The sequence below is a fragment of the Anolis sagrei genome, chromosome 2 (genome assembly GCF_037176765.1).
Source record: "Anolis sagrei isolate rAnoSag1 chromosome 2, rAnoSag1.mat, whole genome shotgun sequence".
NCBI lineage: Eukaryota > Metazoa > Chordata > Lepidosauria > Squamata > Dactyloidae > Anolis > Anolis sagrei.
The window spans coordinates 40,665,054-40,692,601 of NC_090022.1; the positions used below are offsets into that span (position 1 = coordinate 40,665,054).

A 27,548-nucleotide genomic window follows, 5' to 3' on the forward strand; every position below is an offset into this window, starting at 1 on the left:
ATCTACTCCTAGAGCTGGAAGAGACCCCCAAGATTATCCAGTCCAACCCCCCTGCCATGCAAGAAGGCACAATCAAAGCACTCCCAATAGACAGCCACTATGGCCTCCAGAGAAGGAGACTCCACCACCCTCTGAGGCAGCCCATGCCACTCTTCAACAGCTCTTACTTTCAGGAAGTTCTTCGTAATCTTTTCAGTTGAATCTCTTTCCCTGCCACGTGAACCCATTGCTCCCTTCTGCCCTGGTCTCTAGCGGAGCAGAAAGTCAGTTTTCCACCTCCTATTCCTCAATGGGACACCTTTTTAAATCTTGAAATATGGTTCTCATGTTCCCTCTCTAACTTCTCTTCTTCCAGCTAAACATCCCCCAGAAGAAAAGGAGGAAGGGAGGGAGGAAGGGAAGAATGGAAGGGAGTGGAGGGATGGAAGGGATGGAGGGACAAAAGGAGGGCAGGGGAAAGAGAGAGAGGGAAGGAGGGAGGAAAGAGGAAAGGAAGGAATGGCGAAAGGATAGAAGAGGAGGAAGGAGGAGGGGAGAAAAGGGGAGGTAAGTAAGGAAGAAAAGAGAGAAGGAAGGAAGAATAGGATGGTGAGAAATAGGAGACCCTGAGAAAAGAGTCCAAGGGGCTGCATCTGGCACCCGGGCCTGGGTTTGCCCATATCTGTACTATATGAAGCATCAGTGCAGGGCCCAAATGAATGTAACTTACTATTTAATCTAACGTGCCAATTTCTACCCATTTTAAATATTTAAACACTCTATTTTCTTCTTTAAAAATCTGCTTTATTCACCCTGGGGTATCACGGAAATTAGTGCTTATTTTAAGATAAATGAACACAAGACTGCATACTTTATAGCATTAGCTTTCACTGCTCTGTTACTGACATATGAGGATTACTCACTTTTCCTCTTAACACTCTGCAATAGTAATTGTCTTTATATAATTTTATTACCAAGACCATGCTTCCATTATTTAGCTCCATCATAACATCTCTCAAAGTATCTGAAAAACTGTAATAGATGTACTATGTAGCCTTCCTTTCTTGAATGAAATAATGCAAGTGGACGTGGTTAAGGACTCATTTTTGTCAAACACATGCACAAGTGGAGGCCGAGTTATTCAAATTCCACCCACAATGCTAACAATCATTCAACTGCACCAATCACATTTCATCCTACAATTGTTTCCTAGGTAACTTTGCACAGCCAAAACAAAGCATTTGCCAATGTAAAGAAATTGAACCAATTCAACACTGACTTAAAAAAAAACACTTTTACACTTTTAAACATTTTTAGTGAGTGGTGTGCTTGCAGTAAACTATGGGATATAGTAGTATTTTCCCTCATCGTTCTCTCAAGGAGAAGGCTTTGCTTTGTCCATGTTATAAATGCCTAAAACCTTTCAAAGCATATTGCGACAATATAATACCAATAATAAATTATTTGTATCCTGCCCCTTCTCCCTGAAGGGACTCGGAGCGGTTTACAAGTAAGTGGCTCAAATTACTTTGATTTCGTCCAGCTCAGAGGGCCAACTCCCACAGCTGCCAATTTCCCACCTATACATTCACAAAGACCCAGAGAAGACTCAGAGAAGAGGATAGTTTATTTTTTGATAAATCCTAAGGTACAGGATTAACTTTTTTTAAAGAACCATCCCTTTCTGTGAGTAGAATAGCTAAAGGTTAGATCTTAGTCCATTCCAAGAGACCCTAAAAGAAGCATCAGCACCCTCCACTTTCTTGGGGCTCCTCTGTAAGCAAACTGGAAGCAAAGCAAGCAGAAATGAAGGGAAGGGAAATCTTTCTCTTCCATCACCTTGTGCACTTGATGCATGGAATTTCCTAATGTGCAAAGTAACAGTAGTTAAATAATAAATATGTACAGGCATAGCTACAGGTAATTGCAGACCTCACCATAATAGCATGGTGATGGGATTGCAGGAAGGCAATAACAACAACAACAACAACTTTACTCTTATACCCCGCCACCACCTCCCTGAAAGGACTCAGACAGCTTACATATGGGACAGAATGTCCACAAGACATAAAAGTAAAACAGTCCATTAAAACAAAACTACAATTAAAATAAAACATAGCAAAACATAAGAAGCTATGCCACTGGCAGCATTGATGCCTTTAGGATCTCTCACGTCAGAACAGCTTTTGTTGAGGAGACAGATTAAATGTGCCAAAGAGCTACTAATACTTGTTAATGCTACAGAGAGGAGACATGGTAAACCACGTCTGGATGGTTGTTGTTGTTTTTTTTTTTACCATTCAAACCCTATGATGAGACAACCCAAAATGAAACAAACAATAATGCCAAAAGATGAGACTCCCAGTTGGAAATCTCTCCACAAACTAACAGGGAAAAACAACGGACAATTATGAGTAGCACTGTGACTAATGATGCAACTGGCCTCAAGCTGAAAGGCAGTTTAGTTGTTGACATGTCTAAAGATGAAAGGAAAGTACAAAGCTGCAAAACACAGATTATAGGAACATGAAATGTGAGAAGCATGAGTCTAAGGAAGTTAGAGGTTGTAAAACAAGAATGTGTAAACCAAAGTGGATAGGAAAGGGATATTTTCAATCAGATAATGACACAGTGTTTAACTCGGGAAATGAAAACCTAAGAAGAAATGGAGATAGAGCACTTGGATGTTTCAGCAACCAGGAAGGTTTTTCAACAGTTTGCAATCCCTGCTGATCACCCTAAAATTATTACTGCTGCTACGCTCTAGCAAATAGAGGGAGAAAGTTTGGAGGCAGTGACATGACCAACTACTCATTGGAGGGAAGGATATTAGAGGCAAAAATGAAGTACTTTTCCAAAATTATGCTCTTGTTAAACAGAAGTATTCATATCATAAAAGTATTTGATCCCTTAAGCTGTCACACTATGACGATAACAAGTATCTCAAGTCATGGCAGCACAATAAATGTCTTACCTAGTTGTAATATCACAATGGTGTCGTTTATGGCCCGGGTTACCAAACTGAAATGTCTGTAGAGAGGATAGCAGAGAACCCTTCTTCCAAAGGATATCAGGACGTCAGACATCCCAGTGAACATCTGCATGGAACATTTTGAAGAATTAATGCAATAGTAAGAGGATAATGAATATCTATTTCAAGAGAAGATAATATTGGCTGTAGCTTTGTTTTAAATATATATCTGTTTAGTATGTGGCACAACAGATGCACCTATGGATTTAACATGAGTTGCCCATAAACATTGTTATGTTTTTCTTACCTCCAACCAGCACAAAGTTGAACTCAGTTTTCTTATATTCCATGGTGATTCAACCTTGTTATAGAAAAACATTATCGGTAAATAATGCAGGAACAATACAAAATAATATTCTCATAAACTTAAGAGAATGAAAACTACAAGGGTTTGAAATGCTATATAATGATGATAACAACAACAACAACAACAACCATTTTATTTTTTTATCCCGCTTCCATTTCCGCAAAGGGACTTGGGGCCGCTTACATTTAGTATTTGCTAAAGCATAGAATTCCGAAGAAAACATTTAAAATATAATTTAGCTAATAAACAATCCTGAATGCCCTAAAATTAAACAGATCTTATTTTTTATTTTATTAACTGTATTTGTACCATGTCCTACTCACCCTGAAGTGCACTCAGAGACGCCTTACCATACGCAATAATTCAATGTCACATAAAACAGACATATAATAAAATAAACATATACATTTAAAAGATAAAATTAAAAAAAAACATATAAACATTAAAACCAATTCTTAAAAACCACGCAATCCAAAATCATAGTCCAGGAGCTGTTCCAGTCGTTATAAAATGCAATTGCTATAAAATGCAGTTTTCCATGCCCTGAACTGAAATGATTTGATACATATTAATAGTTTTGATCTGTACAAAATATTCCATTCCAAGCCAACAATGTGGTGTCACCTATATCTCTTTTTCATGGTTTTGTTTTGTTTTGTGGATTTAGGACCTTTTGGGGAAAAAAACCTCCACATTCATGGATATAGGCTACACAGAAAAAATGCAGAAACCAACTTTTGTAATAAGAAGTCTTATTCCAAAAGAACAACTCAGGCAAATATTAAACATCTTAACTAGAGCAATACAAAACCAGAATGCCAAAATTACCATATATACTTGAGTATAAGCTGCATTTTCAGCCTTTTTTGTCAGGATGAAAAAACCATCCTCGGCTTACACTTGAGTCAAAGTTATTTATCATTTTACTCTCTTATCATTATCATAATCATCATTATTATTATTACGTTTATTATTTCGCTCTATTTATTATTATTATTATGATACTTTCATTATTTTAGTCTATTATTATTTTCATTATATTTATTATTTTACTCTATTATTATTGGAAGAATATGTAAGCACATTTACTTTGAAGGTTGTTAGAATAATGCTTTAATCAGAGTTGGACAGTCTTATCTGAAATGACAGTTTTATGTAAATATTCAAAAACATTTAACCTACTGATGTCTCAATTAATCTAATTTTATTGGTGTCTATTTTTATTTTGAAATTTATCAGTAACTGCTGCATTTCCCACCTTCAGCTTACACTGAAGTCAATATGTTTTCACAGTTATCTGTAAAATTAGATGCCTCGGGTTAAATTTGAGTCGGCTTATACTCGAGTATATACAGTAATCTTTGGGACAACATCATTATGCAAGTGACTTGAGAAAAGTATTACTTAGAATGAATTAAAGATTTATCATACTTATATCAACTTCTGGAACCTGCAATTTTTTTGTGTATTCTCTACAGTGCGGGTGGACAGAACCCTCCAGATTTTGATGGAATAGGTTCAACTATGTGGATATACCTACTTAAAGTCTGGACAGCCATAGACTGAACCTGTTACTGTTGTTGCCTGCTATAGCACTGCACTTAATTTCCTGGGCCCCCTAGAAATTTTGACCTTGCACTAGCCTTGGCCCGGCCTTTTAAATTGCCTTGAATAGGCAGGATTACTTTTAATATATACCGTATATACTTGAGTATAAGCCAACCCAAATATAAGCCGAGGCACCAAATGTTACCACAAAGAAATGGGAAAACGGATTGACTCAAGTAAAGCCGAGGGTGGGAAATTCAGCAGCTACTGGTAAATTTCAAAATAAAAAAATACCAATACTTAATTGAAGCACCAGTAGGTTAAATGTTTTTGAATATTTACATAAAACTGTAATTTAAGATAAGCCTGCCCAACTCTGATTAAACCATTATTCTGACCTCCTTCAATGTAAATGGGCTTAAGTATCCTTCCAATAATAATAATAGAGTGAAATAATAAATGTAATAATAATAATAATAGTAATAGAAATTGTAATAATAGCAGTAATAATAAAAATGTAACAATAACAAGAATAAAATAAAATAATAAATGTAATAATAATAACAACAGAGTAAAATAATAAATAACCTTGACTCGAGTATAAGCCGAGGGAGACTTTTTCAGCCTAAAAAAGGGCTGAAAATTAAGGCTTATATTCGAGTATATACAGTATGTGTTACTGTGGCAATTTTATGCTTATATTGTTTTGTTAATTTTATGTTTACGTTGTTTATTCTGTATGTATTGAAGACGTTACTTGGAAACTGCTATGAGTCCCCTCGGGGAGATAGAGCAGTATATAAATAAAGTTTTATTGTTGTTGTTTGTTGGACAAAACCCCAGGACATCCAAAAGACGTCAGAAATACCAGTCTCAACCATTAAAAAACAAAACCAGAACACCATACTGGCAAATGTACTAGCAATTTACCATATCGGTCCTATCTTTTAACGCTGTCTTTATAGTACACTTTGAAAGCCATTACACCCAAATGATGGAGTAATTCCCTGTAGCCATGCCAATAAAGCCACATAAAAAACAGAGCAGAAAAAGAGAGGGAAACTCACATTCTTTTCACCTTCACTGGCATAGATTTCATAGCAATAGGCCAGAAGTATATCAACTAAGCTCAGATATACTTGATGACAGGCTCTTTTATCAAGAAGGAAAGTTCTGTTGCTGAATTTTCTCAGCTGTTCTTTTTCATCCTCTGTAAAGGAAACTAAAAACAAAAAGGTTAATTTGAACACATCATATTCATAGCCACACTTAACCTCACATACCTTGAATTAAAAGGACAGCACTGATAAGAAATTTCTCCTGTCACCCAAAGCTTCAAATTACTCCAGCGATAAGCTCTGAATTGACTCCTTCGCTACTGCAGCACCTGCTTGCTTGTTTCAATTCAGAACAGCACATTCCTCGCAACTTGCTATGGACTTGTACCACAGACAGAGAAACTACGTAATTATTGCAGTGTTCCAACAGGGAAGCATTGTAAAAACTTCTAGCCGTTAACAAAGAAAATATTAAACTTTAGATTGTACTCTCTTCAGGCAAGAGAAGGATTTTACACAAAGCATAGTTGAATTTGCCAGAGAGAAGCAATGACGTTTACATATTAAGACTTGCCTAATGCTTCTACTATAGATTTTTTTACAATATCCGTCAAGATACAGCCCGCCTTCACTGACAGAAATATTGGCACCTGTCAACTATTCTGAAATCTATGTTAAATAAAGACAGTTCCTTTTGAGTAGCTAATATAGATTCAGGTATATTTCTCTGGATGCAAATAGTGGGAATAGCTTTAAGCACAAAAAAGCACTCTGCTTGAAGTCTAGGCTCAAAATCGCTTTCAAAAAGGAAGGAAAAAATATGACACAGATTTCGCTGGGCCTACTACTCTTTACAAGACTAATGTTGAATTTTGCCAAAAACTTATTAAAGAGATCAACACATCATCTATCTTAACAATTTGTAAATGTATATGTAGTTGGTAAATATACAAAAAGCAGAACAAAAGTAAACACGTTGGCCATGACAATTAAATGTTAGGTCATTTTTAATCTGATTAAGAGAATGAGAATTAAGACATGGGTGAAAGGAGAAATTTCTGATCCTGATTCAGGAACTGGAAAGGATGGATTTGTATGTGTATATCACCAAATCATGCATCAGACGGAAAATTCACACACTCACTTAACATACAGCTTTCCATTAAAGAGAGAGAGTTAGACCTGGTGATTTTATTGTAATATGTTACATGAACATAGCGCGGGAAAACAGATATGAAAAAGATGAACAATATGATAAAAAAAACGACAACAAAACTTTATATACCGTTCTATCTCTCCGAGGGGACTGACAGCGGTTTCCAAGTAACATCAACAATACATACAGAGTAAATGACGTAAACATAAAATTAACAAAATAATATAAGCATAAAATTGTCTCAGTAACACATATATATTAAAAGTAATCCTGCGTATTCAAGGCAATTTAAAAGGCCGGGCCAAGGCTAGTGCAAGCTCAAAATTTCTAGGGGACCTGGGAAATTAGGGGCAGTGCTATAGCAGGAAACAATAATAACAGGTACGGTCTATGTCTGTTCATTTCCGGGGCCTGTTAGAGGGAGTGACCTGGGTAATTGGTAGGAAGAATAAGGCCATATTCAACAATGTCTGGGGCTGAGCTAGATCTAGTCATTCTCAAAGGTTTGTTGAAACATATATAGATACATTAGCACATCTTTCTTTTTTTCAAATATACATTGGGACTTTAAGATTTTTTTCAACGTAGAATGAAGGAGCCAAGAATATATGATTTCCACAGCAATAATACATTGAATAAGATAATAGGAAATAAATGGAAATAAATATCAAGCTTGTTTCATTTTATACATAATTGATGCCGAGTGGATAGTGTTAGGAGAACTTTATCCATTACTCATTGCTAACAGTTCAACATATTCAGTTTTGGCTCTCTTAAATGCAGAAAATAATTTGATTATCCTGAACTGAAACTTTACAAAAACACGACTAACCAAAATTGTTTTAATTGTTATAAAATGATTTTGGATCAATCAGTAGCAGAAATACCAAAAAAATGAACATTGATTTTTATCTTTGTTAACAACTTCTGACACAGCTGTTCATTATCTGTATTTTGCTTTGCTTCAAGCCCTTAGGATAGTCTTTCAGAGCAGAATAAAGGCACCAGAGCGGGATCAAAAGGAATTCAAGATTTTCACTGTATGTAGATATTTGTTCTTAAAAAAATCCAACCCATCACTGTCAGGCTGTAAAATTATGTCTGCAAAAACTCAGACGGGAAAGCATTATTGCTGCAAGTTATTTCCAAAAGCTAGCCAAGATACTTATCAAGTTGCAAGACTTGCTGAAACAGGGAAACTCATCCAGCCATCACTTGCTCATTTGATAAATACCCCCACCATCATTCTGAATTCAAGTGACTATACACTTGCAGAGATTCAGGCATGTTGATCTGCTCCTGCTAATTTTATAAGATGTAATGTTGCTCATATTTCATTCATCTATGGCAGTGGTTCCCAATGTTTAAGAGACCATGGACCACTGAGGCAAAAATTAGATGTGCCATGGACCATTGAGATCAATCAACTCCTCACCCTACTGAGACCTCACGTGCTTCTTTTCCTTCTCTCCTCAAAAGGAGCCACTGATGAAACTTCCCTCAATTCCTGCCCTCACAGATCTGCTGGATCCAATGCCACCTTTTCTGCTCCCTCCCTCTGCCCAGCGTGGCACCCATCCTTCCTTACGTGCTCTTGAGGAGGCTGCTGCAAGAGCCCAGTTTGCAATCTTTCAACCTAGTTCCCCATCTATTGGCCCTGAATATGGGGCTTTGATAGCAACAGCTTCAAGGAAGGGAGGATGTAATGCTACCATTCTTGCACCCTCCCTTTCTCTGATGTTGGATACTTCCTTTCTTGCAGGCCTAGGTGGCAAGGGGCTGGGTTGCAAGAAGAAGACTGCAAATTTTGGGTTTTTATATTTGTATTTACAATTATTGAGGCATTGAATGTTTGCCTTTTTGTGTGTTGAAATCTGCCCTGAGTCCCTCATATATATAGTAAAGTTTTATATACATTATATTATATTTATATATTATATATTGTAAATAGGGCTCTGGCACAGCCTCCTAGAAGCAGGAAATAAAGGAAGAGTTCAACACTGGGCAAAGAGAGGGAGTGGGAAGGGAGGTTTTGGATCCTTCCTTCCTTGCCTAGGCTTCAGGAGGCTGCTACTGCCAGAGGCCTATTTACAGGCCTAGGCGACAGGAGGGGCTGGCTGAGTTGAAAGGAGACTGTGAATGGGGCTTCAACAGAGAAGCCTCCTACAGCCCAAGGAGAAAAAAAAGAATGAACCAATGAGTCCCTTCCCACCCCCTTCATTGGATCCTTGCATTGGATCCTTTCTTACCTGCTCTCAAGGAGGCTGCTGCTGCCAGAGCCCCATTTACAGCCTCTTCCTTGCAATCCAACATTCCTACCATCTGAGCTTGTAAGGAAGGAAGGATCCAATGTCGGGCAAAGGAAGGCGGGTTGTATACTTCATTCCTTACCTGGCTGTTGAGGCAAGGAAGGAAGTTCTGTTTACAGGCTGGACTGAAAGGAGGAGGTAGCCAAAGCCCACAGGTCAGCAAAGGTGGAGGCCAGAGATAGCTCCATCATCACTGGCCCCTCATGAGAAAGCAAGGCTGGGCCAGTGAGATAGGAGCACACTAAGCTCGAGTGCTAGCAGAAGTTAGGGCTCTGTTTGGGTAGGAGGAGGAGGGGAGGGCCAGCAGGTGAAGAAGAGTATGTGTGAAAGTTGGGGGGTAATAATGCTTCTAGGACATCTTCCTCAACAGCTATACTATGCTGACTAAGGTTTTCTGTGAAAGACTCCCATGGACCACTTTTCTGTATCTTCTGGACGACCTGTGCTCTGTGGACCACCAGTTGGGAACCAATGATCTAGGAGATTGCTACTTTGTGCTGTAGCTAACTGAATCTCTTTCTAAAGCTGTGTGAACACTGTAGAATTAATGCACTTTGACACCACTTTAACTGCCGTGGCTCAGTGCTGTGAACTCACTGGAGTTTTAGTTTTACAATGTCATTCTGCCAAAGAGTGCTGGTGCCTCACCAAACCACAAATCCCAGGAATCCATAGCACTGAACCATGGCAGTTACACAGGTGACAAAACACAATGCTCATTCATACAAACAAGAAAGTGTACCAAAGGTTTTGTTTGAGACTACCCTATTTGTGAATTCATATCCCAAGCCATAGCATTATCATCCCTGCTCCTGTACTTTTCTTTATTGGCTATAAAATACACTATTGTATAGAAAATCACACATGGCTTTCTGCAAAGCGTTGGTGGACATGCTAGTCCTTACACTTTAGAGAATGAAGAACTGCTTCATGACTATGGAACTGACATTTATCTGCATTAAGATTGCGAGCCATTTGTCAACACTGGCAAAGGCAGTGGCTGACAAAATCCAGCAAACAATGGAGATAAAAAGCAACAAAAGCACACACTGCTACATAAAAATAACTCAAGGAGCTAACTAAGAGATAATTCAAACTGCAGAGTTAAAAGCTTCCTGGAATAAAGCACAGTTTAAAAGACTTGAGAAATACCAATTTATTGTTGTGGCGTGCATTCAAATTGTTTTCAACTGAAGGCTGACTTAAGGAAAATCTATCACCGGATTTTCTTGGCAACATTTATTCAGATGAGGTTTGCCTTTGACTTTCTCTGAGGCCAAAACAGTGTGACTTGCCTGAGGTCACTCAGGTGTTTTCCATGGCAGAACTCGAATCCTGGGATCCAGAGCTGTAATCCAACACTCAAATTCTACACCATGCTGGTTAGAAAAGTCCATTTAAATTTGGGAGAGGGAGAAAAAAGCACTCCACACATGGAGCTAATTTTTTTTTAAAAAAAAACTTAGTTTGCAAAATTTCACAAATCACACCTTAGCTCAAAGAGTTTACAAAGCTGTCATTAATAATCTGCATCATATTCCACTTGTCTTGATAGAATATAAATTGTTTAAATTGACTTGCAAGTTTTGTAATGAGTTAAAGAACAGGAGGACAGTCTTCACAACAGAAGGCTGTAAACAGCAGACATATCAGAGAAGTGGGCAGTGTTTCAGCACCCCAAAATTTTGAAACAAACATAGGACAGCAAATTGTGTTGATACAATCTGTGCTCGTAATGACTGACCAGAGTAGGCGTTTTGAAGTTGTGGTTGGCTTGGTGAATGCCAATATACCTCTGCAACAGAAAAGGCAAATTCTATATTGGGGATCATTTAGATATTAGGGATCATTTTTTTTATTTCTTTTTCTTTTCTTTCTATTCTTTTCCTTTTAAGGATTGTAACTGATTTTAAGTAAAATCTCAATAAAGATTATTTTACAAAAATAATAAAGCTTGCCAATATGGTAAAGCTTGAAAAACCGTAATATATGTAATAAAGGATACAGCAAACCCAAACCTACAGTAATATTACAAAGTGATAGTTACAGAGCAGGGTGATGATACTCCTCTGTGAACTCATTCATGCTGGATAGAAGGCAGATACATTTTTTCTTGCTGGCTACTAGCTTACCTCCAGCACAAGAGGCAGGGAGCCAACATAGCATAGTGGTTTAAGAACTGGACTACAACTCTGGGAACACGGTTTAAATCCCTGCTCTGCTGTAAAAACCTACTGGATGACTGGGTTGCTGTGAGTTTTCCAGGCTGTATGGCCATGTTCCAGAAGCAGTCTCTCCTGACATTTTGCCCTCATCTATGGCAGGCATCCTCAGAGGTTGAGAAGTCTGTTGGAAACTAGGCAAGTGGGGTTTATATATCTCTGAATGTCCTGGGTGGGAGAAAAAACGCTTGTCTGCTTGAGGCCACCCCCAACCATAAAATTATTTTTGTAGCCATAACTATAATTTTGCTATTGTTGTGAATCGTAATGTAAATATCTGATATGCAGGAGTATTTTCATTCACTTGATCAAATTTGGCACAAATACCTGATACATCCAAATTTGAATACTGGTGGGGTTGAGGGGGATTGATTTTGTCATTTGGAAGTTTTAGTTGTTGGGATTTATAGTCAGTCTACAATCAAAGAGCATTCTAAACTCTGCAAATGATGGAGTTGAACCAACCTTGGTACACAGAATTCCCATGGCCAACAGAACATACTGGAAGGGTTTGGTTGGCACTGACCTTGAGTTTTGGAGTTGTAGTTCACTTACATCCAGATTGCACCGTGAACTCAAACAATGATGTATCTGGGTTGTTGTAGGTTTTTTCGGGCTATATGGCCATGGTCTAGAGGCATTCTCTCCTGACGTTTCGCCTGCATCTATGGCAAGCATCCTCAGAGTTAGTGAGGTCTGTTGGAACTAGGAAAAAGGGTTTATATATCTGTGGAATGACCAGGGTGAGACAAAGGACTCTTGTCTGCTGGAGCTAGGTGTGAATGTTTCAACTGACCATCTTAATTAGCATATAATGGCTTGACAGTGCCTAGAGCAAACTTTTGTTGAGAGGTGATTAGATGTCCTTGTTTGTTTCCTCTTTGTTGTTGTGCTGTTGTAATTTTAGAGTTTTTATGATGTATCTGGACCAAACTTGGCTCGGATACACAATATGCCCTAATGCAAACACTGATGGAGTTTTGGGAAAACAGACTTGACATTTGGGAGTTGTAGTTGCTGGATTTATAGTTCACGTACAATCAAAGAGCATTCTGAACTCCACCAACGATAGAATTGAGCCAAACTTCCCACACAGAACCCTCATGGCCAACAGAAAATACTGTGTTTTCTGATGGTCTTTGGTGATCCTTCCCGACCCCCCCCCCCCCCCGGGGTCCCGACTCCTAGGTTGAGAACTGCTGAACTAGATCCTTCAGCCTCTTTCAGCAACCTGTTTCTCTAATTCTTTTCTTAAATGGACATTGTAGTCATGTCCCCTTAGAATTGTTTTTCTTAATGTACTTCTGAAAACCTCAATGTTCTCTTGAGAATGTAGATACTGATTCTCAGTATCCATGCTTTGGCGCCAATCCTTTCAGTATCCATGTCTGCTATTATTGTAGACAGAGGATAACACAAGCATATTATGACAAGCAATAATACTGAAGCAGAGCTAATTGCTTCAGGGCAGGGACTGATCCTATTTCTTAAACCATCAAGTTTTACAAGGGAACAGCCTATATGAGTTCATTCTTCTTAATGTACTTCATTTACTCTAGAAAAAAGAATAAGCACCGGTAATATATTTTGTGCAAGGATGGATCAATCATCAGATCAAATGCAAGACTGGCTCTTTCCTCCAAACATCTTAAACAACATCAGTTGCAACGTAAATTAATGTGCAACCTGGCCTGGACTCACACCATTTTGATGGTCGCTGCTATGAAAGACACTAGAACGTAAAGCAGTAACAATTTCATCTAATCCAGGGAGCTCATAAATAAAAGTGAGGCTTGTGACTTTTTTATTTGGGCACTTACATGCTTAGGGAAAGGCCAGACCTTTTTAAAAATTAAGTATCATTTTTCTTCTCCTATAAAAGGAAATTGGAAACTTATCGTTGGTAAGCAAGATAGATTACTAGAGACAAAATAAATTACCTCAGCGCATGTAAACGATATATTAAATGTGCAGGGCTGCCTACGCTTTTGAAGACCGCTTCTTGCCTGAAACGGGTCTTTTAGAATTCTACGCTGAAAAACCAAATAAAAATGAGCTGTTAACTAAGCCGAACGTGACTTTTAAAAAATGTAAAACCCTTTCATCTGGAGCTGGTAGGAACAAGGATACTGCAAAGACCAGAGCGGCAGAATACAGCTCACTGCCATGCCCACCCTGCCTCACCCCATGGGGAAGGCTATGGAATTAGTCTTGCTTATGTAAAGAACCGTTTATTTGGTTTGCTTTACACAATCCAATGATGAAAGGAAATTGGGGGCTGTCAGTTGAAGGAATGAAGTGCCCTCTACTGGAATGATATTTGGTCACCAAGCCAATAATGACGCTGCTTGAACCATATCAATGTTTCTCTGGGTCCTTCCAAAAAATCTCTTTCTGGACAAGGAAGTAGGGAGTCAAGAGAAGAAATGAATGAAATAAAAACAGCCTTGCAAAACTCAACACAGCATGCAAAAGGTAAAAACAAGAGTGGCAGCATGGAGGTGTTCAAAATGACTAGAGATTAGAAAAATTAAGCAAAATAAGAAAAAGCTGGTTAAAGCAAATCCTACTTGATTTCAAACAGCAAATGAATAAAAATATTGCCACTTTGTTTTTGTTTTGCAGCTAGCTGATAAGCAGGTGTTCAACTATAAATATTCAGAATGGATGAAAAGATAGGCTGTCCTGAAAGCACAAGGGAGGAATCCCTTGTGCTTCACAACACTTTGGAGACATGATTTCTTATAAAAAATTCTTAATTCTTTACTTAAACAGCAGAGGGCACACAGTTTCTTTTTTGGTTTTTAACAAAATGATTCCACACCCTAAATTGCTTCCAACTACAAATTTACTGACAGGCATCTACAATTTGCTTTTGTAGTTTTTAGGTTGTTTCTCTTTTCCCATCATCACTATCCCCCGGTGGCGCAGTGGGTTAAACCCTTGTGACCAAAAGCTTGGAAGTTCAAATCCGGGAAGCAGGGTGAGTTTCTATCTGCCATCTCCAGTTTCTCATGTGGGGACACAAGAGAAGCCTTCCAAAGGAAGATAAAACATCTGGGTGTCCCTTGGGCAATATCCTTGCAGACTGCCAATTCTCTCACACAAAAGTGACTTGCAGTTTCTCAAGTCGCTCCTGACACACACAAAAAAACTATCCTCTTACTCATTCTCTCTGGTCAACTATCAGCAATAGTCAGTAAGGTTGCAAATAGCCTCCTAGTATCTCTAGGGTTTATTTTGAATAGCATCATCATGTCATCCACAGATTTATGAACGCCTACATATCAAGGTATCCTATGTATATAAAAATCATGGAAATGTTTTCTGGAAATGGTTCAGATTCAACTACCTTCTTTGGTTATTTTCATATACAGTACACACAATTATTAATGGTAGGCAGGCACCATGAGGAAATAGCAGTAAGGCAGAGATTACCAATGAAAGATCTAACAGAATTGGAACAAAAACAGCATTATACAAAGTTCAAAAATTTATCAAAGCAACATCAGAAAGAGCAGCTAAATCCAAAAAAAGGAAACCATGATTTGGCCATTTTAAATAAGGGACACCACTTTACTATGCTATTGTATACAATGGGACTAGTAGCCGATATATATCTCATGCAGCGATTATATCCCAAATAGAGGCCTTCAGAAAGATCTGATAAGTACATATGGGAGGAGGCAATCTTTTCATGTGACCTAGTCCCTTCCCAAGGAAGGAAAGAACAAAACTGACAATTTTACTCGTACTTTACAACCAACCAGGAAGAAGAAAAACTGCAAAGTTCTGGTATAAGATGTTAATTTTATTACGCTCGAGTTGGCAGTATTAGAGTCACACTTTACAGCCAAGGTGAAAACATGCAAATACAGATGGATTGCAAATTCCAGCAACCCTCCACAATAGTTGTTCTGACCAAGACTCCTGGAACATGCAGTTGAACAACATTTGCAGGACTGATAGATTCCCACTCATATTATACACCAGAACTTCTTAAAACCTTTTCCATTTGTGATCTTTTTCCACCTGAGAAAATTTTTAGTGACCTCAGGTACACAGGTATAGAAAATAGGTATAAAATCAAACATCTACTGATAATTATAAATCAGAATTTGCACAACTTGCTAAACAAGGTGATTTTCCTTTTTGTGAAATACAGTTGCAGCAATTTCTACATAGCTCACTGTAAACACTACATGCTCTTGCTAACAGGTTTGTGTGCCTAGGTGGTATTTGGAAACCTTTTCCTCTTGCCTCAACATGGAGCTAAGGGAACCCCATTTGGGGCTGGGACCCACAGTTTAAGAAGCAATGTTATAGATGAGTTCTTCTTAACCACGTGGGGATCTGGGAATTCTTTCTTCCACAAACATGCCAAAAATGGTCTCACACTATGCCAACTGACAACAATTTCACATTTCTTTCTTGCAAACTCTCCAGGCACTAGCAGTTGATGGTTTGTGGACTGGCACGAATCCAAGGATCACCACTTTGAGTATCACAGTTCCAGACCACATACCCTTCCAGACAGTTTATCAAGGCAGCCTCACAACAATACATTGCAACAATCAAAATGAAACTTAAGGAGAACACGGACAATTACAAAAAAGTTATCCTTATCTAAGTAGGTTTCAAACAGCCATACACTGGTAGAATTTACAATCTCAGACATCACTTGTGGCCAAGACAGACCAAATGATACCCCAAAACTACAATTCTAATGCTTTAGAAAAAATACTGATCCCTCCAAAACATTGTGGAATAACAATCTCTTGTGTAAGCATACCATCAGCAGTGCCCCTGAACTGTGTGGATACAGCCTTAAATTACTGACCCTCATCTAATGCATAACCCCAGTATTTCCATAACATCACCTAGGGTTCTTTTTTGGAAGGGGGGAATTGGTGTTTTGTATATATTTATGATAGCATATCATCATCATTGAGAGGAGGGAGCAAGTTTATTTTCTGCTGGCCTGGAGTTTAGGAAGCAGAACAATGGCTTCAAATTGCATGAAAGGAGATTCCACCTAAACATTAGGAAGAATTTCCTGACTGTGAGAGCTGTTCGGCAGTAGAACTCGCTTCCCCAGAGTGTGGTGGAGGGCTCCTTCTTTGGAGGCTTTTAAAACAGAGGCTGGGTGGACTTCTGTCAAGGGTACTTTGAATAAATTTTCTTGCTCCTTGGCAGGGGGTTGGACTGGATGACCCATGAAGTCTCTTCCAACTCTATGATCTCAGGATGACTTCACTTGACTGCTTCTCACAGTAATTAAACACCATGAAAGTGAGATACAATTTTGTGGGACTCTGAAGTGCAAGCACTAAAAGTTATTTTTTAAAAATAGCCTTCCAACACTCTCCAGACTTAACTATTGAAGCAGAAATGGAACCACTGAGCAGAAGGATCTCCAGATGCCACCTTGGACAGCCTCTCTGGAAGGATATCACGTTCATGGCATTAAAAGACACTCACGGATCTTGAAAAATGAGGATCACCCTCTCTGCCTCTACCAGAGTATAGGTAAACAAACCCACCCAACAACCGAGGAAACGTCAGTGTCAAAACCGGGCTTAAAACATGATTGGAAATAAACTAGAAAGATTATTTCACCAAACAATGGTTGACGTGTTAACAAATGCCCAAAACTTCAACCATTGCGGGGGGGGGGGGGGGTCTTAACTCAAAAATTTAAAACTGACAATGAATTAGGTAGGAATTTACAGAGTTTTTTTTCACTAAATGCAACAATGTCCTTTCTTTGCTGCAATTCTTATAGTGTACAGCAACCATTAAAAAAAGCAATCAAGCTAAGGCCACTCCATGGTGATTTCAAGTATCAGAAATGTCCAGGCACAAATGTTACTGATCCTACTGTATTACATGCTATCAACGAAAGATTAACTTCTTTTGAAGGGTAATCCTCACCACTTATATGATTACAGCAAGCATTTCACCTATTATAAAACGAGTGAGCTTTAAACTCACTTACATTTTATTGCCAGGTGAAAAGACACTGCTTCAGCAGGAAAGTTGAAATCATGTCCAGCTGGCTCTCCTCCCTGGTGGGTTATGAACATTTGTGAATTTGATTATTTGCAGCTTACTGTGTTTGCCACCTCTACTGCTGTCCTATGCCATTTTAAGGACTTTGACAATACCGGTGTTGTATTGGAGGAAATCAAACTGGCAGGGTGACTTGATCTAGATGGCAGCACATTCCTCTGGTCACTCATGCAGCAGGAGATGGGAAAAGGATGGACAGGAGACAAAGGATGCAGTTGTTGACTTACGTAGGAGTGAGAAAGAGAAAGGAGGAGAGAGGGCACATATGTTTGCTTGGTCAAAGGGGATGGGAAGTCAGGGGCAAGCATACGCATTTGCTCACTTACAATGGTAGGCAGGGGGGAAAGGGAATGGACATGTGTCCCCTTTTTCCCTCCTGCCTTTGCCCCATCCTCTTCCCTCCCCTAGCGAGGCAAAGGCAAGCCCTTTCTGAACACATTCTGCCAAAGAAACCCATTAACAGAGTCACCTTAGGGTAGCCATGAGTCAGAATCGACTTTAAAAGCACACAATAACCAGGTCAAGAATGGCTTTTTATTAAAGCCTCTGAGGCCTAATTTACTTTTAAACATGTACACAGTTCAGTTCCATCAAGCCTTTTAAAGCCGTTTTAACTTACTGAGTTGTTTAATACCTTTTGCCCTGTTTAAATTATTCATTGATTTTAGTCGAGAATTGTTTAAATAGTCCATATTGTTTGACCTCTTTGCTGCCTTGAGACTGCACAATAAAAGATTCTTTAAATAAATAAATATAATCCCAAACACCCCTGCAATAAATTAATTTGTAATGGTAGTCTCCAGTCTAAGGCAAAGAATCAGCATAGAGCAACATTTGCAAAGGAAAAATCCAAGGCCTAAATCCAATGATCATCCCCAACTAGCAAAGAGATCAACTAAAGCAAGGATAAACAATGCTGTCCTGGAGAACCACACAAGTTCTCCAAGTAACCTTGGAGGGTGGCAGAACAATTAACTCCAAAATTTCCATGTAGGTGTTTTTGCCAATGTTTGTCCTAGGACTCTTAGGACTGGAAATAAAACAGCCAGTGACAGTTGATATTCCCTTCCACACCATCTAGAGCAGTGGTTCCCAATTTGTGGTCCGTGGACCACCAGTGGTCCACAAGAACAAAAATATGGTTTGTGGCCTCGCCATTACTACACCATTGCCTTGAAACCACACAGCAACAAGAGCAACTGGTCCCACAAAACCCTCTTATATTGCTGAGGCAACAGGGATGTCAGGAGGTGAGAGGCTGACTACCCACGAAAGATTGCTACTACCACATCAGCTCTAGATTAATAGATATGGTTTTCTGTGGGCAAGCAGATGATGACTACTGGATGACATATGTTCTGTATCAGAAACTAGAGCTGATGTGGTCTATCCAATGTAATTTTCTGAATCAGCACCGCAAATAACTAAACCAAATCTAAAGATGATCAAAAACTTATTTGTAACCCTTTTGGTACTAATCATGGAGAGCAGTCCCTGGTCAAAGTGGTCTTTGGTAAAAAAAAAAAAAAGATTGGGAACCACTGATCTAGAGGGATTATTTTTGTATTGGGGATGAGGTGGTGGCCACATGCAGCTCACATGCTGTATTTTCTCCAATCCTGCATTTTAAAATGGTTTTATATACCATATTTCACCACACAATGGTCACATTTTTTCCTCTTTTTTCAGAGAAAAAAGGGTGTGTAACTAATCCGCAGTGGCAACTATTGTGCAAGGCTCCTCCATAACTCAGAGAGGACAAGCAGCCAGTGGCCAAGTTTGGCAAAGCAAGGCCCTGTAGTTCTGGAGGGGATAGGTGGGTGGACAAGTGAACTCACTCCCCTGCCCACCTTCCACTTTCTTTAAAACTATAGGGCTTGACTTGGCTCCCAAAAGAGCAATTGCACCCTTAATTCATTTGCCTGGGTGAGTAAACTAAGGGTGCGACCATTACATGGGGAAAGGCAACTATTATCTGATTTAATACGGTAACTGTTGACTTATAAAGCTCCCCTTGAAAAGGCAAAGGTAAAGGTTTACCCTTGACATTAAGTCTAGTTGAGTCCGACTCTGGGGGGTGGTGTTCATCTCCATTTCTAAGCTGAAGAGCTGGCGTTGTCTGTAGACGCCTCCTAGGTCATGTGGTTGGCATGACTACATGGAGCACTGTTACCTTCCCGCTGAAGCAGTACCTATTGATCTATTCACATTTGCATGTTTTCAAACTGTTAGGCTGGCAGAAGCTGGGGCTAACAACAAGAGCTCCCCCCGTCCCACAGATTCGAACCGCCGACTTTCTGGTCAGCAAGTTCAGCAATTCAGTGGTTTAAGCCACTGCGCCAGTGGCCTCATTCTCCTTGATACAAGGGGTTTAGTCCAGTTCGGGTAACAATCCAATTTAGGCCTAAATTCAAATACCATTTTAACCAACCCAACATCTTCTCAGCTGAGGCTGTGTGATAGGAGCCTTGTTAGTCTAAGATAGAGCCGTGACTAGTCTGCAAGCCTTGTTCCTCTTTATTTATTTATTCTAGTTTATTTATTTTATTTCTGCTCCTTTCATGCTGCCTGCCAGTCCTTCCCTGTCGCTGACCATGGCATATGTTTTGTATCAGAAACTAGAGCTGATGTGGTCTATTCAATGCAATTTTCTGAATCAGCACCCCAAACCGAATCTAAACCCTTTTGGTATTAATGTTGAACCCTGATCAAAGTGGTCCCTTGTCAAAAAGGCTGGGAATCACTGCTCTAAGATAACTATGCCCACATGCCTTGAACTCCATGAAAGGGGCTATTATTATACACTTATTTCTAAATGAAAGACCCATATTCTGAAAAAAGGGATTAGCAAGCAGTGCTAGAGGTAATGGTAATACAGTATTTTGTGTATAATACATAGTCCTTTTTAAAAACTAAATTGCTGCTGTTTTGAAACTTTGTTATTTACTTCCATTGTTGTTAGTAATATTCACTGATAGGTAAATATCAGAGAGTCACAATATATTTTTTCAATACACAAAAACTAGTAATTCAGAGCAAAACATCTAACAATAACAATTCAGGCCTTGCAGAAAGATGGAGCTGATACTCGATTCTTCCATTTGTAAAGGCATTTTCACACTTAACTTTCAAGGAACCTTCAAAACTATAGGCAAACTATGATCCATTATGAACTTTTCAAAAAGCTTGCTTGATTCAGAATTTTGTGGAAGTTTCTCTCTCAATTTGAAAAATTTCTAATGAGATCTTAATTCAGTCAATAACATTATTGTATGCAAGGCCATATGGGTGGATTCTTTTCAAATAAAAATGCTTCTTATCACATTAAATTGGTTAGAATGAATCTGAGCTCTTTTGGGGAAGATAATAAGTTAAATATAGCATTATGAAATAACAATAGGGGTGGAAGAGCAGTATGCTGGAAAGGGTTTCTTTTTAAAATCATAAATGCTTTTAAATACAGTCACATTTCAATCTTTCTCAAGAAACTTCTTACAATCCTATGAAAAGAAACAGCAAGACATTGGAACACCCCTTTTTCAAAACCGAAAGTTAAAAAATGAGTTTTAAAAAACACCGAGTGGGTGTTTTTCAAGCCATACAGAGCAGGGACATTTATAGGAAGCAGAGGGAAATCATCTTACCAAGTGCAGTTTGATTGCTCTCATTGGAAGGACTGGCTTCCTGAGAAGCCATCTTGGCTGTATAAGCTTCAACCCACCATGGCTTATACTTCAAGAGATGGCAAACAGCTTCATCTTCAAAAAGGTCAGCACTGGAAAGACAGAAAGATTGAAGCGCTACATCATTTGATATTAAGCATTCATTTCATGTCACCAAAGTAATTAAATCTAGCGGGTTGTCTTAAGTTTGCTGTAAGGTGGGAACAATCTGAAGGAAACCATCAACAATAACTTACAGGTAATGGTCAGGATCAAACTTGGCTGCTTCTACTGCCAACCGTTTTTCTCTGTGTTCAACTGCAGGTGTTGAATCTGGATTTTTAATATCAATAACATCGCTAAGTTCATCCTGTAAAGACAACAAAGAATAAGCATAAAATCTGCAAAACAGCATAAATTCCATTTTAATGCGTTGCTTTGAGTTTTCCAGGCTGTGCAGCCATGTTCCAAAAGCATTCTCTATGGACATTTCGCCCACATCTATGGCAAGCATCCTCAGAGGTTGAGGGGTCTGTTGGAAACTAGGCAAGTGAAGTTTATGTATCTGTGGAATGTCCAGGGTGGGGAAAAAAACTCTTGTCTGCTTGAGGCAGAGAAGCCATCGAAATCCACAAGCATGTGGACAATTTCAACAGAAAGGAGGAAACCATGAGGATGAAGAAAATCTGGCTACCAGTATTTTAAAAACTCTAAAATCAAGACAGTAAATAAAGAGCAACACCCAAAAAGCAGGGGAAATCCAGACAAGAATCAATCAGGGCCAGCTAACACCTCCCAACAAACGATTCCCTCAGGCAGCAACCAGTCAGGCATTGAAGCTGCAAGGCCATTAAATGCTAATCAAGGTGACCATTTGCAATATTCACACTTGCCTCAAACAGACGGAAGAGCCTGGACATTCCAAATATATATAACCCACTGTTGCTCATTTGACAGCCTGAATTTATTTTAGGGAAACAAATCATGATTTGTTGGGAGCTCACACCTCCCAACAAAGGATTCCCCCAGGCAAGAATCAGCCATGCCTTGAAGTTGCAAGGCTTTGCAATGTGAATCAAGGTGATTAATGTTGTAATTAATCACCTTGATTCACATTGCAAAGCCTTGCAGCTTCAAGGCATGGCTGATTCTTGCCTGGGGGAATCCTTTGTTGGGAGGTGTGAGCTCCCAACAAATCATGATTACAACATTCACACTTGTCTCCAACATAAAAGAGTTATTTCTCCCATTTTGGAGCTTCCACAGATATATAAACCTCCCTTGCTTAGTTTCCAATACACCTCACAACCTCTGAGGACGCCTGCCACATATGTGGGCAAAATGTCAGGAGAGAATGCTTCTGGAACATGCCCAGAAAACTCACAGCAACTCACTACTCATGATTTATTTTGAGCTGTCATTATATCCTAGTTTATTCTATGACATTCAGGAAAGCCATCACACCTCTATCCACTGTTATTGCCACTGATAAGATCTGCTATCGCCACTGTTAAAATCTTCTGTCAATGTCTTTTCTCCCACCATGCTCTTACTTCAGAGGCAAGACTCCTTAGAGAGCTCTTCATATTCTCCTCTGAAGAACTGATCTACAAACCTAGTCAAATCCTCTTCACACAAAACTCTGCACTATTTATGATTAAGCAGAAAAGCACAAACTCCAGCATAAATCATGATGGAATCCCACTGCTTCCGTAATGGGAAAAGCTACATGGTTTATTTAACACTATCCTTTTGCTTACTATTTTGCATCCTTCACATGTTTCTGCCTCTTTTTTGTTTATAGAGAGAAATGCACTTTTAAAGAGAAAGTTCACAGTATCCTAGACAACCGATATGTTTATGAACTTTACAGTGAACAATTATTCTTCCTGCAAGCTTCCCTCCCTGTTTGTCTTTAAAGATATATTAGCTGAAACCAGAGTCTGCAGCTGCATGCAATGCAAAGCATGAAAGTGGGAATGATTAAGTTGAAACAAAATATGCACACGTGAAAGTCGTCCCACAAAACCTCAGTTGACTTTTACATGGGTCAATACAGGCGCCCCGTGGGTTACAAACAAGTTAGGTTCTGGAGGTTTGTTCTTAAGTTGAATTTGCATGGAAGTTGAAACAGGTACAATTTTAAGTGTAGCTCCAGCCAAATATCTTTTAGCTTTAGATAGCTTAGGGAAGTGTTAACACCCTTGTGGTGTTTGCTTTGCTCTCTGTGCCCGTTTAGAAGATTTCACCCCAATTTCTGTCCCTGTAATCATTGGATTTTGAATTTTTTTTAAAAAAAAATCCAGCTTGTGGAAACAAGGATGGGTGAGAAAGCTTCAGTAGAGACACCTTTTCCCCATAACTCTTTCAGGAGTGAATTTCCATTTCTACGGGTAGATCTCCTCTCACTCCTGTTGTCTCACCCATTTGTAACTAGAAGTCACATGTAAGTTGAATGTCCATAACTTGGGGATTACCTGTACAGTGTTCCCTCACTTATCGCAGGTGTTAGGTTCCAGTAACACCCGCAGAAAGTGAAAATCCGCAAAGTCGGGATGCTCCGCCACTCTTTTCTTCCCCTCTCCCTCACTCACTCACTGCTGGCCATTGAGGAGGAGGCGACAACAGCGGAGGAGGAGAAGGCCCCGCACAGGTCTCATCGCTGAGCGTGGAAGACCAGGCCTCGGCCCAGCCTGGAAATGGTGTCAACGATGGCCAAGGGTCCTCCAAGGAAGAGGAGGAGGAGAAGAGGAGGGGGAGCAAGGCGCTGGGCCTTACCGTGGGGCTTGTGTACTAATTAGTACCCTGTGTACTAATTTTATTGTACCCTGGTGGTGCAGCGAGTTAAACCGCTGAGCTGCAGAACTTGCTGACTGAAAGGTAGGCAGTTTGAATCTGGGAAGCAGGGTGAGCTCCCACAGTTAGCCCCAGCTTCTGCCAACCTAGCAGTTTGAAAACACGCAAATGTGAGTGGATCAATACGTACCACCTTTGCGGGAAGGTAATGGCGCTCCATGCAGTCATGCTGGCCACATGACCTTGGAGGTGTCTATGGACAACACTGGCTCTTCGGCTTAGAAATTAAGATCAGCACCACCACCCAGAGTTGGACACGACTAAACTTAATGTCAGGGGAAACCTTTATGTAACCTTATTGTGTATCAAATAATAATAATAAAACAGAAGATATATCAAAGATTTAAAAATATCCTTACATACCTGAAGACGTTTGAAAACTCCTGATTTCTGATTTCCAAAGCCATAGGTACAAGGAGAACACAAGGAGCTCTCTTTGTTCTCCTCATACAGAGTCTGCTCTATTTCCCAATCAAATTCTTCCTCTTCTTCTACGTCCTCAACATTTTCAGCACCTGAATCAAAGACTGGCATTAAAAAAACAACTAGTCTTCCTACTAGAAAATTCTTTCTAAATTACTTGTCCACATTTAAGAGAACAATTCATGCAGGAAATCAAATTAGCTTTCAATAAGAACTTTCAATAAGAACTATCCTCCAGCAAAGGATCACCGCCTTGTCGGGGCGCTGGAGCTTGAGCACCTCAATGATGTCATGAGCGAAACCGTGAAGGGACACCCAAGACGGGACGGTTGTGGCAGAGAGGTCAGACCAAGAGTGATCCCTGGGGAAGGCAATGGCAAACCACTCCAGTATCCTTGCCAAGAAAACTAAATGGACCAGTACAACCAGAGATATGTCGGTATGCCATTGGAAGATGGGACTCCCAGGTCGGAAGATGGCCAAAATGCTACTGGGGAGGAGCAGAGGATAAGTTCAACTAGCCCCAGATGTGATGACGCAGCTAGCTCAAAGCCGAAAGGAAGGCTAGCGGCCGACGGTACTGGAGGCGAACGACGAATCCGATGCTCTAAAGATCAACACACCATAGGAACCTGGAATGTAAGATCTATGAGCCAGGGCAAATTGGATGTTGTTATTGGTGAGATGTCAAGACTAAAGATAGACATTCTGGGGGTCAGCGAACTGAAATGGACTGGAATGGGCCACTTCACATCAGATGACCACCAGATCTACTACTGCGGACAAGAGGAACATCGAAGAAATGGAGTAGCCTTCATAATTAATAAGAAATTCGCTAAAGCGGTGCTTGGATACAACCCAAAAAAATGACAGAATGATCTCAATTCGAGTGCAAGGAAAGCCTTTCAACATCACAGTGATCCAAATATACGCCCCAACCACAGCTGCTGAAGAAGCAGAAGTAGATCAGTTCTATGAGGATCTGCAGGACCTACTGGATAATACACCAAAAAGAGACATTATTTTCATTACAGGAGACTGGAATGCCAAGGTGGGAAGTCAAATGACAACTGGGATCACAGGCAAGCATGGTCTGGGAGAACAAAATGAAGCGGGACGCAGGCTGGTAGAATTTTGCCAGGAAAACTCGCTGTGTATAACGAATACTCTCTTCCAACAACCTAAAAGACGGCTTTATACATGGACCTCACCAGATGGTCAACACCGAAATCAGATTGACTACATCCTTTGCAGCCAAAGGTGGCGGACATCCATCCAGTCGGTGAAAACAAGACCTGGGGCTGACTGTAGCTCAGATCACGAACTTATTGCCCAATTTAGAATAAAACTAAAGAGATCAGGGAAAATACACAGACCAGTTAGATATGATCTCACTAACATTCCTAGCGAATATACAGTGGAAGTGAAGAACAGATTTGAAGGACTAGATTTAGTAAACAGAGTCCCAGAAGAACTATGGACAGAAGTCCGCGACATTGTTCAGGAGGCGGCAACAAAGTACGTTCCAAAGAAAAAGAAAACCAAGAAGGCAAAATGGTTGTCTGCTGAGACACTGGAAGTAGCCCAAGAAAGGAGGAAAGCAAAAGGAAACAGGGATAATGGGAGATATGCCCAGTTAAATGCTCAATTCCAGAGGTTAGCCAGAAGAGATAAGGAACTATTTTTAAATAAGCAATGCATGGAAGTGGAAGAAGACAACAGAATAGGAAGGACAAGAGACCTCTTCCAGAAAATTAGAAACATTGGAGGTAAATTTCAGGCAAAAATTGGTATGATAAGAAACAAAGATGGCAGGGACCTAACAGAAGCTGAAGAGATCAAGAGAAGGTGGCGAGACTATACAGAAGATCTGTATAGGAAGGATAACAATATCGAGGATAGCTTTGACGGTGTGGTGAATGAATTAGAACCAGACATCCTGAGGAGTGAGGTTGAATGGGCCTTAAGAAGCATTGCTAACAACAAGGCAGCAGGAGATGACGGGATCCCAGCTGAACTGTTTAAAGTCTTAAAAGATGATGCTGTCAAGGTGATGCATGCCATCACCTGACGATTCGACTTCTCGCTGTGAAGCTTTTGCTCAGTTCTTTATAGACAAAGTCGCTTTGATCCGTTCTGGTCTGGATACCATGTTAATGGCAGTCTCTGAGGATGTAACACGAGCACCTGCTTGTCCAGTTTTGATGGATTCATTTCAATTGGTGAAACCCGAGGATGTGGACAAGATACTTGGAGGAATGAGGCCAACCACATGCATCCTGGACCCCTGCCCATCCTGGCTTCTAAAGGAGGCCAGAGGGGGATTGGCTGAGTGGGTTAAGGTGGTGGTTAATGCTTCCCTTCGGGAAGGCAAGATTCCAGCGAGCTTAAAACAAGCTATAATAAAACCGCTGTTGAAGAAACCATCACTGGACCCCACTAAATTCGACAACTATCGGCCAGTTTCCAATCTCCCCTTCTTGGGCAAAGTCTTGGAACGTGTGGTGGCCTCACAACTCCAGGTATTCTTGGTAGACACGGATTATCTAGACCCGGCACAGTCTGGCTTTAGGCCGGGACATGGTACCGAGACAGCCTTGGTCGCCTTAGTGGATGATCTGCGCCGGGAGCTCGACAGGGGGAGTGTGTCCCTGTTGGTGCTGCTCGACCTCTCAGCGGCCTTCGATACCGTCGACCACGGTATCCTTCTGGGACGCCTCGCAGGGATGGGTCTTGGAGGTACTGTTTTGCAGTGGCTCCGGTCATTCCTGGAGGGTCGATCTCAGAAGGTGTTGTTGGGGGACACCTGTTCAACCCCACAACCATTGTCTTGTGGGGTTCCTCAGGGCTCAATATTGTCTCCCATGTTGTTTAACATCTACATGAAGCCGCTGGGGGAGATCATCCGGAGTTTCGGGGTACGGT

General features: G+C 40.1%; 1 protein-coding gene across 4 annotated transcripts in view; it reads right to left on the reverse strand.

Moving 5' to 3' along the window:
* The window catches only part of SHQ1 (SHQ1, H/ACA ribonucleoprotein assembly factor), a 111,328-nt gene that overhangs the window by 73,123 nt on the left and 10,657 nt on the right, over nt 1–27,548 (reverse strand). For all 4 annotated transcript variants that reach the window (XM_060766345.2, XM_060766344.2, XM_060766347.2 and 1 more), the window contains exons 5-10: nt 24,564–24,715; nt 21,602–21,714; nt 21,327–21,457; nt 5,933–6,087; nt 3,258–3,311; nt 2,954–3,077 (exon numbers count right to left, since the gene is read on the reverse strand). In XM_060766345.2, coding sequence (XP_060622328.2) covers nt 2,954–3,077; nt 3,258–3,311; nt 5,933–6,087; nt 21,327–21,457; nt 21,602–21,714; nt 24,564–24,715 — 729 coding nt within the window. The remainder of the gene's footprint in view (nt 1–2,953; nt 3,078–3,257; nt 3,312–5,932; nt 6,088–21,326; nt 21,458–21,601; nt 21,715–24,563; nt 24,716–27,548) is intronic.